Source organism: Haematobia irritans, chromosome 5, assembly GCF_050003625.1.
Source record: "Haematobia irritans isolate KBUSLIRL chromosome 5, ASM5000362v1, whole genome shotgun sequence".
Taxonomy (NCBI): domain Eukaryota; kingdom Metazoa; phylum Arthropoda; class Insecta; order Diptera; family Muscidae; genus Haematobia; species Haematobia irritans.
The window spans coordinates 138,804,693-138,818,842 of record NC_134401.1 but is presented as its reverse complement, the minus strand read 5'-3'; the positions used below and the strand labels follow the sequence as shown (position 1 = coordinate 138,818,842).

The 14,150-nt window shown below is 36.8% G+C and overlaps 1 protein-coding gene across 1 annotated transcript; it reads right to left on the bottom strand.

Annotated features, from left to right (window-relative positions):
• Positions 1–330: 330 nt before the first annotated feature.
• On the bottom strand, positions 331–13,348 carry LOC142240070 (homeobox protein E60-like). The gene is made up of 3 exons (XM_075311789.1): positions 13,312–13,348; positions 5,721–5,905; positions 331–1,091 (listed from the first exon to the last, which is right to left on the bottom strand). Exons 1-3 carry the CDS (start codon positions 13,346–13,348, stop codon positions 801–803), a joined length of 513 nt encoding a protein of 170 aa, XP_075167904.1. The 3' UTR covers positions 331–800.
• Positions 13,349–14,150: the final 802 nt, after the last annotated feature.

The following is a 14,150-nucleotide window of genomic DNA, read 5'->3' as shown; positions in this document are numbered from 1 at the left end:
AAACAAAGAATTCAAAAGAATTTTATTTGAAAGTCCCCTAACTTTATGGCAAAACGACTTCATTGAAAATTTTATTGTTTTTTGATCACATATAAAAAAAATTTGTACCTGAGAGATAAGTCTTCTATGCTAAATCTTAATCTGGTCGGTATGACAATATTTGCTTCAGTGTATGATGTAAGATATTGTTAATTTATAGATTTATTTGTCATTACCTTTATTCAAGTTGATTTCAAAAATAGAAACACAAAAATTCAATTTTAATAACTCTATTTATTATAATAATATTTTTTTCAGATTTTTAAATAAAAGTTGTAGTAAAATATTCTTCAAATAAACTATTCGCGCATAAATAAACCTAGTTAAAGTAGTATACATTAAACTTACTAACTAAGACTAGAAAAAATAAAACTAACAGGGGTTGATGGAAAACAAAAATCAAACAAATAAAACATAAAATTTCAAAAGTAGAAAGAAAAAATTTTAAATTTTCAAATTTTTTTTAAATAAATTTAATTTGTTTCACTGCAATAAGTTGTATTGTGAAATGTTTATATTTTTGTTTTAATTTTTTTATGAAACACTTTGTTTTAGGCAACTAATATTGCTTGTATACGCACTGCATTGAATAAGAGTCTCTGTGAGCCCAAGAGTATTGATAATAATATAATTATATACAGAAATTTAACAACATTTTGTATTTGTTATATTTTTTTTTACATTTCCATTTCTATATAAATACAAACAGTTCTTTTTTTTGTTAATTTGTACAAATTGTTAAAGTTTGCCAAACTCAGGATTTACGATGATACTGTGCTAGCTGCCGGTGATTGTGCTATGCTATTGGCCTTCTCACGTTCCTGTAATTCTTGTAGTTCTTCCTCCTCTCGTGTCAAGGGTATTGTTGAATGATTGTAAAGTCCTTGAGCCATTAGTTGCAAAGCTAAGGGATTTTTCACTCCACTGGATTTTTTCAATTTGGCACGTTTATTTTGGAACCAAATTTTTATTTGAGCCTCGTTGAGACCCAATTCGGAACTAAGCTGTTGTCTACGTTTTTCAGTAAGATAGCGATTCTCATTGAATTCATGCTGAAAATAAAAAAAATGAAAGTTAAATAAAATGTAAAGATATTGAAAATGAATTATCTATCTATAAAATTCAAAATACATATGTTTGTTTATTTGTATGTTCCGGGTAAGCTCTGGAACGGCTGAACCGATTTACTTGAAACTTTTAGAGATCGCAGGGTGCGCTCATGTGGTGAAAATATGATACCTCATTTTTTGATACCTGCCCAGCAAAAAAAATTGGAAGTTGTTCCACAAACATTTCTTCTAAAGCGCATCGTGGGATCCCCCAATGATTTTTTTCCACTTCCGATGCAGTCCTTTTGGACAAGTATTAGAAAGAACGCAATCAGGCTATTTTAAGTGCAAATTTTGGACAATTAAATTTTACAAAAAAAAAAATAGAAATCTAATAAAAAAAAGAAAATTAATGAAAAAGTAAAAAAATAATAATAAAAAATAATTAAATTTCATCTCCGCTGGAATTGGACCGGTGCCGTTTGACTTTTTCGCTTCCATGGTAGTTCTTTTGAGAAGATTTTGCAAATTACGAGAGTTTTAAATTTTTTGTTGATTTTTAATGGAAAAATATATATTTATACGAAAATATATGCCGAAAATAAAAAATAACAAGTATATATGGCCGTAAGTTCGCTTATGTACCCTCCACCATGGATTGCGTAGAAACTTCTTCTAAACGTACCAAGAGGCTCCAAAACCAAATCTCGGGATCGGTTTAAATGGGGGCTATATATGATTATGGACTGATATGGGGCACTTTTGGCATGGTTGTTAAATATCGTATACTACCACCACGTACCAAATTTCAACCAGATCGGATGAATTTTGCTTCTCCAAACGGCACCCAAATTTGGGGATCGGTTTATATGGGGGTTATATATAATTATGGACTGAAATGAACCAATTCCTGCATGGTTGTTGGATACCATATACCAACATCACGTACCAAATTTCAACCGAATCGGATGAATTTTGCTCTTCCAAGGGGCTCCGGAGGTCAAATCTGGGGATCGGTTTATATGGGGGCAATATATAATTATGGACCGATTTCGACCAATTTTTGCATGGGTATTTGAGGCCATATATTAACACCACGTTCCAAATTTCAACTGAATCAGATGAATTTTGCCAAGAGGCTCCGGAGGTCAAATCTGGTGGTCGGTTTATATGGGGGCTATTTATAATTATGGACCGATGTGGACCAATTTTTGCATGATTGTTAGAGACCATATACTAACACCATGTACCAAATTTCATCCGGATCGGATGAAATTTGCTTCTCTTAGAGGCTACGCAAGCCAAATCGGAGGATCGGTTTATATGGGGGCTATATATAATTATGGACCGATGTGAACCAATTTTTGCATGGTTGTTAGAGACCATATACTAATACCATGTGCCAAATTTCAGCCGGATCGGATGAAATTTTCTTCTCTTAGAGGCTCCGCAAGCCAAATCGGGGGATCGGTTTATATGGGGGCTATATATAATTATGGACCGATATGGACCAATTTTTGCATGGTTGTTAGAGACCATATGCTAACACCATGTACCTAATTTCAGCCGGATCGGATGAAAATTGTTTCTCTTAGAGGCTCTGCAAGCCAAATCGGGGGATCGGTTTGTATGGGGGCTATATATAATTATGGACCGATGCGGACCAATTTTTGCATAATTATTAGAGACCATTCAGCCGGATGGGATGAAATTTGCTTCTCTTGGAGGCCTCGCAAGCCAAATTTGGGGGTCCGTTTATATGGGGGCTATACGTAAAAGTGGACCGATATGGCCCATTTGCAATACCATCCGACCTACATCAATAGCAACTACTTGTGCCAAGTTTCAAGTCGATAGCTTGTTTCGTTCGGAAGTTAGCGTGATTTCAACAGACGGACGGACGGACAGACGTACGGACATGCTCAGATCGACTCAGAATTTCACCACGACCCAGAATATATATACTTTATGGGGTCTTAGAGCAATATTTCGATGTGTTACAAACGGAATGACAAAGTTAATATACCCCGATCCTATGGTGGAGGGTATAAAAATAAATAAATTTCATCTCCCCTGGAATTTGAACCCGTGCCGTTTGACTTTTTCGCTTCCATGCAAGTTCTTTTGAGAAGATTTTGCAAATTACGAGAATTTTTAAGTTTTTGTTGATTTTTAATGGAAAAATATATATTTATACGAAAATATATGCCGAAAATAAAAAATAACAAGTATATACGGCCCTAAGTTCGGCCAGGCCAAAGCTTATGTACCCTCCACCATGGATTGCGTAGAAACTTCTTCTAAACGTACCAAGAGACACCAAAACCAAATCTCGGGATCGGTTTATATGGGGGCTATATATGATTATGGACTGATATGGACCACTTTTGGCATGGTTGTTAAATATCACATACTACCACCACGTACCAAATTTCAACCAGATCGGATGAATTTTGCTTCTCCAAACGGCACCCAAATCTGCGGATCGGTTTATATGGGGAGCTATATATAATTATTGACCGATGTGGAGTAATTTTTGCATGGTTGTTGGAGACCATATACTAACACCATGTACCAAATTTCAGCCGGATCGGATGGAATTTTCTTCTCTTAGAGGCTCCTCAAGCCAAATCTGGGGATCGGTTTATATGGGGGCTATATATAATTATGGACCGATATAGACCAATTTTTGCATGGTTGTTAAAGACCATATACTTACACCATGTACCAAATTTCAGCCGGATCGGATGAAATTTGCTTCTCTTAGAGGCTCCGAAAACCAAATCGGGGGTATCGGTTTATATGTGGGCTATATATAATTATGGACCGATGTGGACCAATTTTTGCGTGGTTGTTAGAAACCATATACTAACACCATGTACCAAAATTCAGCCGGATCGGATGAAATTTGCTTCTCTTAGAGGGTCGGCAAGCCAAATTTGGGGGTCCGTTTATATGGGGGCTATACGTAAAAGTGGACCGATATGGTCTGAAAAAATTTTTTTTTTTGCTTCTTAAATTTCTTCATTAAAATTAACTTCCAGGGCACAACTTCTAAAGCAATGCAAAGGATCCAAAAAAGGAGTACTTCCGTCCTATGACAAGCCCGTGTAAAATTCATTGGAGATGATCCAAGTTTGCACTACTTCCGGATCACAGATTGGGGATCCAACCTACTTTTTTGGAAGCTCTTTTTTTGTTGGGTGGTCGCGAAGAGGAACCTCCCCTTTGTTCGACTTTTTGAAAATTGAACCAAAATTTACTGATTTGCTTGAAATTGTTAGTGAAGTTTGGGGTTAGCATCTATACCAAGATCCGCTACTTTATTTTTCGATATTTGGTCGCCGAGGGATACTCCCGTTTGTCCGACGTGGAAAGAGGTTATGAAATTAATATTGGTTACCTGATTTTGTAATATTTGGAGGGAAATAAGGGCCTCACCTTGCCCTGCTTTTTGAAATGTGGGCTTATAATTTGCTTGACATTTTATGGAACGTTTACACAAGATACGCTACTTCACTTTTCGTTATTTGGTCGGGGGAAGGGAACCTCCTCTAAAACTTCAAAAAAACTAAAAGTTTTCTTCAAATTTACAAAGACCGTGGGGGAAGGTTATGAAATATGGTGTACCTTTTGTTTGGGTATTTGGGCGGGGATGGAACCTTCTCCTTTCCCCACAATTGAAGGAAAGTTCCTAAATTTTCTTGGAATTTTCAGGAAAGGTTAAGCATGCTATCCACATCTGTGTTTGTCGATATTTTATCGGGGAAATGACGTCCCTTTAAAAAATAGAGCAAAATTTAACCTTCTCCGATCTACTTGAAATTTACAGGGAACGTGGCAGGAGGTGATTAAATTAATACAGGGTACATGATTTTTCGATATCTGATTAGGGAAGGGGAAAAGCGAAATAAACTTTGTCGATTTACTTGGAATTTATAGGGATCATTGGGTAGTTTGTGAAATTAATATAGGATACGGAATTTTCTGATATCTGGTCGGCGTGGAGCGAAGACAAGAAAAGGGTTCCGTTTGTCCGATTTTTTTTTAAATTTAAGGTAGAGGGTTATCCGTTAATTGGGACTCGGTACATAAATTTATGATTTTTGCACAGGCAGACTTTTTAAGTTACCAGCGTAACCCGACCTGCTTCGCTGCACCTTCCAAAGCATATTTGTTAAGACTGACCGTTTTGCATCTGCATATTCACCGTATTTCTGTATATGAACGAAAAAGCAAGTTGTCCGATTTGTTTGAAAGAATTCAAATCTCTTCGAATTTGTTGTCATCTCGAAGAATATGGCTGACTGAGTGTTAACGCAAAATGTTCGGAAGGCGTAGCGAAGCGGGCCGGGTTACGCTAGTAGTAAATAATTCCCAATAATTCTCAAATTTCGCCACGACCCAGAATATATACTCTATGGGGTCTAAGACTAATATGTCAATGTTTTACAACGTTAGTATACTACCCATCCAAAAATGTAGCACTTTACTTTGTTGCATGACATATCATGCACCCTGTTTGACCAGTTTTTCAAAGTGTTTGAAATTTTGTACACAAAAAAAAAAAGATGATACAAATTTCCTTAATGTATATTTCTATCAATCAATGTATTTGTTTTTCCCACCTACCTTCAGTCTTGCTAATTGTGACCCACTAAATGCTGTCCTTGGTCGTTTATCTTCAGACGATGATGACGAGGATGTCGCTGATACTGGTCCTGTGGTTGAAACTGCTGCAGATGATGATGCGCCATTTGGTGAGTTAGACTTTTCCGATGGTGTTGAGGATTTTTTCGGTTTTCGAACTCGTGGACCTAAAAATACCATTTAGAAGGAATGGTAAGAGAAAAGCAGAGAGAACAAAGAGCAAAACAATTAGAATTTGTTACGTTACGTAAAAACGGAGGCAAAACGCATAAAAATTCCTTAAAGCAAATAAAACAAACATAATTGCGCCACAATGACTGGACGACTACTTTGGTATTTGGGTGTTGGTGTTTTTTTTTTATAGGGGTTTTGGAAGAAATTGTTTGGACTTAATTCATTTTCATTTTATACTGCATCACCGCCAAATGCAGAGAACAATCGGCATAATGGAAAAGTCAGAAGAAGAATTACCAACATTGCCCACCACACCCATAAATTTTGTCTTTGAGACCATTACACGTTTTGTCCATTCGCTTGTTCACTGTAGTCATGGCTTTTGGAGCATTTGCTGTGCCCGATAAATGCTGGCTATTTCTCTGAACTGAAAACTTGGGCCACCATACGCACACAAAAGATTTATGTGAAATTGTGAATTACACGCAAAAAAAAATCGTATAAAATTTTTGTTTGGGCCCAAATGGATGTAAGTCATCGCTTTCATATCATCCAACCCTTTTTAACACTTTCGTCACTAGAGTAAATGTATGAAATTGAGTTCTTTGTAATGTGTCCTGAAGAAAATAGTCGAGATGACATTATCAAAGAATGAAGGTAACGTGAGGACTTAAATAGGATAGGTTTACGTGGTAGTTCATTCAGTCCATTACCATATTCCAGGTCCGCCAGTAACCTATAGGTAACATATCAGCCCCTAACATTCCCTTTCGCCTCACACTAAATGTGCAACACTCTTACAGGGTGTCTAATTGATTCCGTCTCCTCGTGATTTCTAATGCTTGTAGTCATTATACGTCACGTCATTAGATTTTGCAAAGTCGCCTAACGAGGAGCCAATTTTAGTTTGTGTAGGTTAAGTGGCAGCCAGATGTATCAGGCTCACTTAGACTATTCAGTCCATTGTGATACCACATTGGTTAACTTCTCTCTTATCACTGAGTGCTGCCCGATTCCATGTTAAGCTCAATGACAAGGGACGTCCTTTTTATAGCCGAGTCCGAATGGCGTTCCATATTGCAGTGAAACCACTTAAAGAAGCTTTGAAACCCTCAGAAATAACACTAGCATTACTGAGGTGGGATAATCCACCGCTGAAAAACTTTTTGGTGTTCGGTCGAAGCAGGAATCGAACCCACGACCTTGTGTATGCAAGGCGGTCATGCTAACCATTGCACCACGGTGGCTTGGGTACCACCCACCATAATTTTTTGGAGTCATTGCAACCCTTGTAATTCTCCCATCTGACTCATCGCCATCAAAGAAGCCTTATCACGCAGTATGAGCTTACAGTTGCTTCGGCCACCAACATACCAACAGTTTCTAGTTCCCTTTGAATATGTAGGATAGTTTCTAGCCTTGCTAACTCATCAGATTCGCATATTAGCTGAATACGAGTATTCTATTGCTCAGCTATGTCGTTGAGAGATTTGAGGCAGTCTATGTCCGTTTTTGTGTTTAGGAACACAGAGTGTCTGAGTGTATATTTATGTAAACATTTGTTGGAGCATTGGTTCTCAGCTATCAAACAAAAAACGCATCGAAATATTGCTCTAAGACCCCATAAAGTATATATATTTTGGGTCGTGGTGAAATTCAGAGTCGATCTGAGCATGTCCGTCTGTCCGTCTGTTGAAATCACACTAACTTCCGAACAAAACAAACTATCGACTTGAAACTTGGCACAAGTAGTTGTTATTGATGTAGGTCGGATGGTATTGCAAATGGGCCATATCGGTCCACTTTTATGTATAGCTCCCATATAAACGGACCTTGGCTTGCGAATCCTCTAAGAAAAGCAAATTTCATTCGATCCGGCTGAACTTTGGTACATGGTGTTAGTATATGGTCTATAACAACCATGCAAAAATTGGTCCACATCGGTCCATAATTATATATAGCCCCCATATAAACCGATCCCTAGATTTGGCTTGCGGAGCCTCTAAGAGAAGCAAATTTCATCCGATCCGGCTGAAATTTGGTACATGGTGTAAGTCTAGGGTCTCTAATGCCCATGCAAAAATTGGTCAACATCGGTCCATAATTATATATAGCTGCCATATAAACCGATCACCAGATTTGACCTCCGGAGCCCCTTGGAGGAGCAAAATTCATCCGATCCTGTTGAAATTTGGAACGTGGTGTTAGTATATGGCCGCTAATAACTATGCCAAAATTGGTCCATATCTGTCTATAGTTCTATCTGTCTATATATCTATAGTCTATCTGTCTATATATCTATAGTCTATAGTATATAGCCGATCCCCAATCACACAAAAATTGGTCCATATCATAATCATGGTTGCCACTTGAGCCAAAAATAATCAACCATAATTTTGTCAAAATTTTATTTCATTTGTTTTGTTCTTTAAGCATTGTTGTTGTTTTTTATTGCAGCTTAAAACCATACATTGACTAAACTACAAGTGTGGCTTAACCAACAGAGGAAAAGAATGTTTGTCAAATTTATTTGGGCAAAGCCCTATAGACTGCAAGATGGTTGGATAGGAAAAGAGATATGTTTGTTTCGAATTTATTTCGGCATAAGCCGGCTATCAATGTAAAACCTTTTTTCGGAGGGTTCAAGTGTGGTTTTTGTTGGGTTTAATAAACTGCCTGAATTTATTCTGATAATTGGTTGATAGTTTTGCTGCAAGTAGAGGATGCTGATGAGGAATGTGGTAATTCCGAAACGTGCGTCCATCCAACCATCTTACAGTCTATAGGGCTTTGCCCAAATAAATTTGACAAACATTCTTTTCCTCTGTTGGTTAAGCCACACTTGTAGTTTAGTCAATGTATGGTTTTAAGCTGCAATAAAAAACAACAACAAAATTTTATTTCTATAGAAAATTTTGTCAACATTTTATTCCTATAGAAAATTTTGTCAAAATTTTATTTCCATAGAAATTTGTTATACCCTCCACCATAGGATGGGGGGTATATTAACTTTGTCATTCCGTTTGTAACACATCGAAATATTGCTCTAAGACCCCATAAAGTATATATATTCTGGGTCGTGGTGAAATTATGAGTCGATCTGAGCATGTCCGTCCGTCCGTCCGTCCGTCTGTTGAAATCACGCAAACTTCCGAACGAAACAAGCTATCGACTTGAAACTTGGCACAAGTAGTTATTATTGATGTAGGTCGGATGGTATTGCAAATGGGCCATATCGGTCCACTTTTACGTATAGCCCCCATATAAACGGACCCCCAAATTTGGCTTGTGATTGCTCTAAGAGAAGCAAATTTCATCCGATCCGGCTGAAATTTGGTATATGGTCTCTAACAAACATGCAAAAATTGGTCCATATCGGTTCATAATTATATATAGCCCCCAAATAAACCGATCCCCAGATTTGAACTCCGGAGCCTCTTAGAGGAGCAAAATTCATCTGATCCGGTTGAAATTTGGTACGTGGTGTTAGTATATGGTATCTAACAACCATGCAAAAATTGGTCCATATCGGTCCATAATTACATATATAGCCCCCATATAAACCGATTCCCAGATTTGGTTTGCGGATCCTCTAAGTGAAGCAAATTTCATCCGATCCGACTGAAATTTGGTACATGATATTAGTATATAGTCTGTAAGAGCCATTCATAAATTGGTCCATATCAGTCTATAATTATATATAGCCCCTATATAAACCGATTCCCAGATTTGTACTCCGGAGCCACTTGGACGAGCAAAATTCATCCGATCCGGTTTAAATTTGCAACGTGGTGTTAATATATGGCCGCTAATAACCATGCCAAACTTGGTCCATATCGGTCTATAGTTATATGTAGCCGATCCCCAATCACACAAAAATTGGTCCATATCGGTTCATAATCATACTTGCCACTCGAGCAAAAATAATCTAGCAAAAATTGTCGAAATTTTATTCCTATAGAAAATTTTGTCAAATTTTATTTCTATAGAAAATTTTGGCAAAATTTTATTTCTGTAGAAAATGTTGTCAAAATTTTAAATCTTTTGAAAATTTAGTAAAAATTTTATTTCTATAGAAAATTTTGTCAAACTTAATTATATACGTATTTAATCGGCCATTTTAAGTTTAATATATACCACGTATGGACTACGTGGTATATATTACGCAACCCAAGTAAATCGATTGTGGATGACAGTCTTCAGTAGAAGTTTCTACGCAATCCATGGTGGAGGGTACATAAGCTTCGGCCTGGCCGAACTTACGGCCGTATATACTTGTTTCTATATAAAATTTTGTTAAACTTAATTATATACGTATTTAATCGGCCTTTTTATACCCACCACCATAGAATGGTAACGGGGGTTCGTCATTCCGTTTGTAACACATCGAAATATCGATTTCCGACTATATAAAGTATATATATTCTTGATCAGGGAGAAATTCTAAGACGATATGACCATTTCCGTCTGTCCGTCTGTCTTTTGTAATCACGCTACAGTCTTCAATAATGAAGCAATCGTGCTGAAAATTTGCACAAACGCGTCTTTTGTCTGCAGGCAGGTCAAGTTCGAAGATGGGCTATATCAGTCCAGGTTGTGATATAGTCCCCATATAAACCGACCTCACGATTTGGGGTCTTGGGCTTATAGAAATCGTAATTTTTATCCAATTTGCATGAAATTTTAAATCTAGAGGTATTTTATTACCATAAAGAGGTGTGCCAAAAATGGTGAGTATCGGTCCATGTTTTGGTATAGCCCCCATATAGACCGATCTACCGATTTTACTTCTTGGGCTTATAGAAACCGTAGTTTTAATCCAATTTGCTCAAATTTGAAATCTAGAGGTATTTTAGGACCATAAAGAGGTGTGCCAAAAATGGTGCCCATCGGTCCATGTTTTGGTATAGCCCCCATATAGACCGATCTCCCGATTTTGCTTATTTGCTAACCGATTTGCCTGAAATTGAAAATCTAGAGGTATTTTAGGACCATAAAGAGGTGTGTCGAAAATGGTCCGTATCGGTCCATGTTTTGGTATAGCCCCTATATAGACTGATCTCTCGATTTTACCTCTTGGGCTTCTAGAATTCGTAGTTTTCACCCAATTCGTCTGAAAGTGGAATTCTAGAGGTATTTGAGCACCTTTAAGATGTGTGCCGAAAATGGTGAGTATTGGTCCATGTTTTGGTATAGCCCCATATAGACCAATCTCCCGATTTTACTTCTGTGGCTTACAGAAACCGTAGTTTTTATCCAATTTGCCTGTAATTGAAAATCTAGAGGTATTTTAGGACCATCAAGAGGTGTGCCAAAAATGGTGAGTATCGGTCCATGTTTTGGTATAGCCCCCATATAGACCGATCTCCCGATTTTACTTCTTGGTGCTTATAGAAACCGTAGTTTTTATCCAATTTTCTGAAATTGAAAATCAAGAGGTATTTTAGGACCATAAAGAGGTGTGCCAAAAATGGTGGGTATCGGTCCATATTTTGGTATAGCCCCCATATAGACCGATCTCCCGATTTTACTTCTTGGGCTTATGGAAACCGTACTTTTTATCCAATTTGCCTAAAATTGGAAATGTAGAGGTACTTGAGGACCATAAAAAAGGTGTGCCGCAAATGCTGCCCAACGGTCCATGTTTTGGTATAGCCCCGATATAGACCAATCTCTCGAGTTTGCTTCTTGGGCGTCTAGAAACTGTATTTTCTAACCAATTTGCCTAAAATTGAAAATCTAGAGGTATTTTAGGACCATAAAGAGGTGTGCTGAAAATGGTCCGTATCGGTCCATGTTTTGGTATAGCCCCTGTATAGACTGATCTCTCGATTTTACCTCTTGGGCTTCTAGTAGTTTTCACCCAATTCGTCTGAAAGTGGAATTCTACAGGCATTTGAGCACCTTTAAGATGTGTGCCGAAAATGGTGAGTATTAGTCCATGTTTTGGTATTGCCCCCATATAGACCTACCTCCCGAATTTATTTCTAGGACTTCTAGAACCCGGCTGACCACAAATAGGTCAGCCGAATATGGTGTGTGTCGATCCATGTTTTGGTATAGGCCCATATCACCCGATTTAACTCCTTGGGCTTCTAGACACCGTAGTTTCTATCCGATTTGCCCGATAATGTAAATATACTGATATTTTAGACCCGCAAAAATCTGTATCGCATTTATTTTTACCGGTCCATTTGGTAAGGTACCGATAGAGATCGATTTGACTACTTAAGGGCACACTCAAAGAAAAAATATTTTGCTCCGGAATGAAATTTTAAACAAAGGAAATTCCCCTTTCGTATAAAGTATTTTCGTTTATAGCAAATTAATCCGAATTTTTGATAAGCGATTCAACGATTGTCACTAAAATTTGTGTCAAGAGAAAACTTTGCTTGTCTTGGCGCACTGATCATGAATATTGCTTGAAACTGAAAGTAACATTTTACGATTTTACTCCTCGTAATCATTTAAATAATTTCTCTAAAACTCAAAAAAAATGGTTCTTATAAATCCAGAATCTGATCTAGTCTTCATAGGTAGAATCTTTAAATTTATCTTGGGAAAGCGTACTGGTTGAACTGATTTGCTTGGGAGAATATCTTTCATTTATATTTGAACCAAGTTTGGTGGGTATTTAAAATTCGGCCCGGCCGAACTTACTGCTGTATATACTTGTTTAGTTTAATATATACCACGTATGGACTGCCTTGCAATTTAGAAGAAGTTTTATGATACCTTGCCACGTGGGGTCCACCCCAAACTAATGTGAAGACGGTATCCAGATGGTAATTATACTCTGAGGAATAGAGATAGGGTTCTAGTCTGTATCGTCGATTGTGATGGAGTTCGGCATACGGATGGGCACACTGTTAGGCGCATAAAGCATTTTCCTACCGCTACCTACCCGCAAAAAAGTGAAATATTTGATTTCCCAAAAATTCGAAATTATTTCTTTGTATCAAAAATATATTTTTTTTGTGTTGGAGAAAATTTGCTTACTTCAAAGTCCTACGACTTTAATGGAGGTACGCAAATTTAATGTAATAAAATTTCTTTTTTATTAAACCTTCTTTGTTTTAAATAAATTTCGGAAATTTTGTGTCCTAATATGTAGGTTCCATATTAGGTCAAGATTTGTTGACCTGGTATAGATTTGAAATTGCATTTGAATCTAAAGGCTTTTACCTTCTCTTGAAGATTTTGGCATTGATTACGAGCCATCCCTAAAGAAATTTGGTATTGATTGTCAGCCAAAGATAGGGTTTCTTTAAACTAAAGACATTTTTACGGCGCTATGTAGCTTTAAAAATAGGTTGTAAGAATTATAATTTGGTTATTTAATTTAAACAATTTTTTTGTTTGAGTGTAACAATGATGTTATTGAAATGTTTGCAATAACCATTTCCATTACGTCCAATGCCCAAACCAGCTAACATTTAATGATACAGCATTAATGTCGACTCTCCAACAGTTTGGTGATGCCACGGCTGTATTATTGGTGTTGATGTCGGTCGGTAGCAATTAATTCAAATGTTAAAAAGTTAACTTCCGTTACGGTCTTTAGAACTTCCTTTCTCGTCTCTTCATCATCACACCCCCAAAGTGGCATGATGCCATTTCACTAGCTTCCACCATAGTAGCTATTACGAAATTATTTATTTGTGAAAATAATTAAAATTTAAGCAATTTGCCATGTCATTGCCATCGTCATCATTTGGAGAGTTTCAGGATTATCTGCGCGAAACAATCATTACCATGATATTAAAATTAAGGCATCGACTCGAAATCAAACCATTGGATGATGATAATGAAGATGAGTTTACTCGAACAATTATACAGAGACAGGGGACAATTTCAAATTTTGGCAAAATGTCAGAGAGTCGTACGAACATGACAAGTGTCTAAAGTTTATAACATTGAATGACTAAAGCTAATTTTTTTTATTACCATCTCTGTCAATCAATGAAGATTAACAGACAGAAAATGTGAAGTTTGTTCGAAGAAAGAAAATTAAAAGAAAACAGATTCTATTAGGCATGATGATGAAGATTTCTATTTAATTTGTTTCTAGAGACAATATCGAAGAAGATGTTTCAACATTTAATTATCTTCTAAAATCTGAGAAAATATGTAGCAATAAAAATCGTAGTTTATTTGTATCCAAAGATTTTGATCTTCTCTTAAGGATTTTGGTATTAATTTCGTGCCAAAGATGTTTCTTTAAAGGACGATTAAGTG

Coding starts and splice junctions, on each gene's coding strand:
- LOC142240070 (XM_075311789.1), bottom strand. CDS start 13,348: ATGTTAGCTGGTTTGGGCATTGGACGTAATGGAAATG. Junction 5,906..13,311: donor CATTGGACGTAATGGAAATG/GTTATTGCAAAC, acceptor TGGTATTTTTAG/GTCCACGAGTTCGAAAACCG. Junction 1,092..5,720: donor CACAATTAGCAAGACTGAAG/GTAGGTGGGAAA, acceptor TTTTATTTTCAG/CATGAATTCAATGAGAATCG.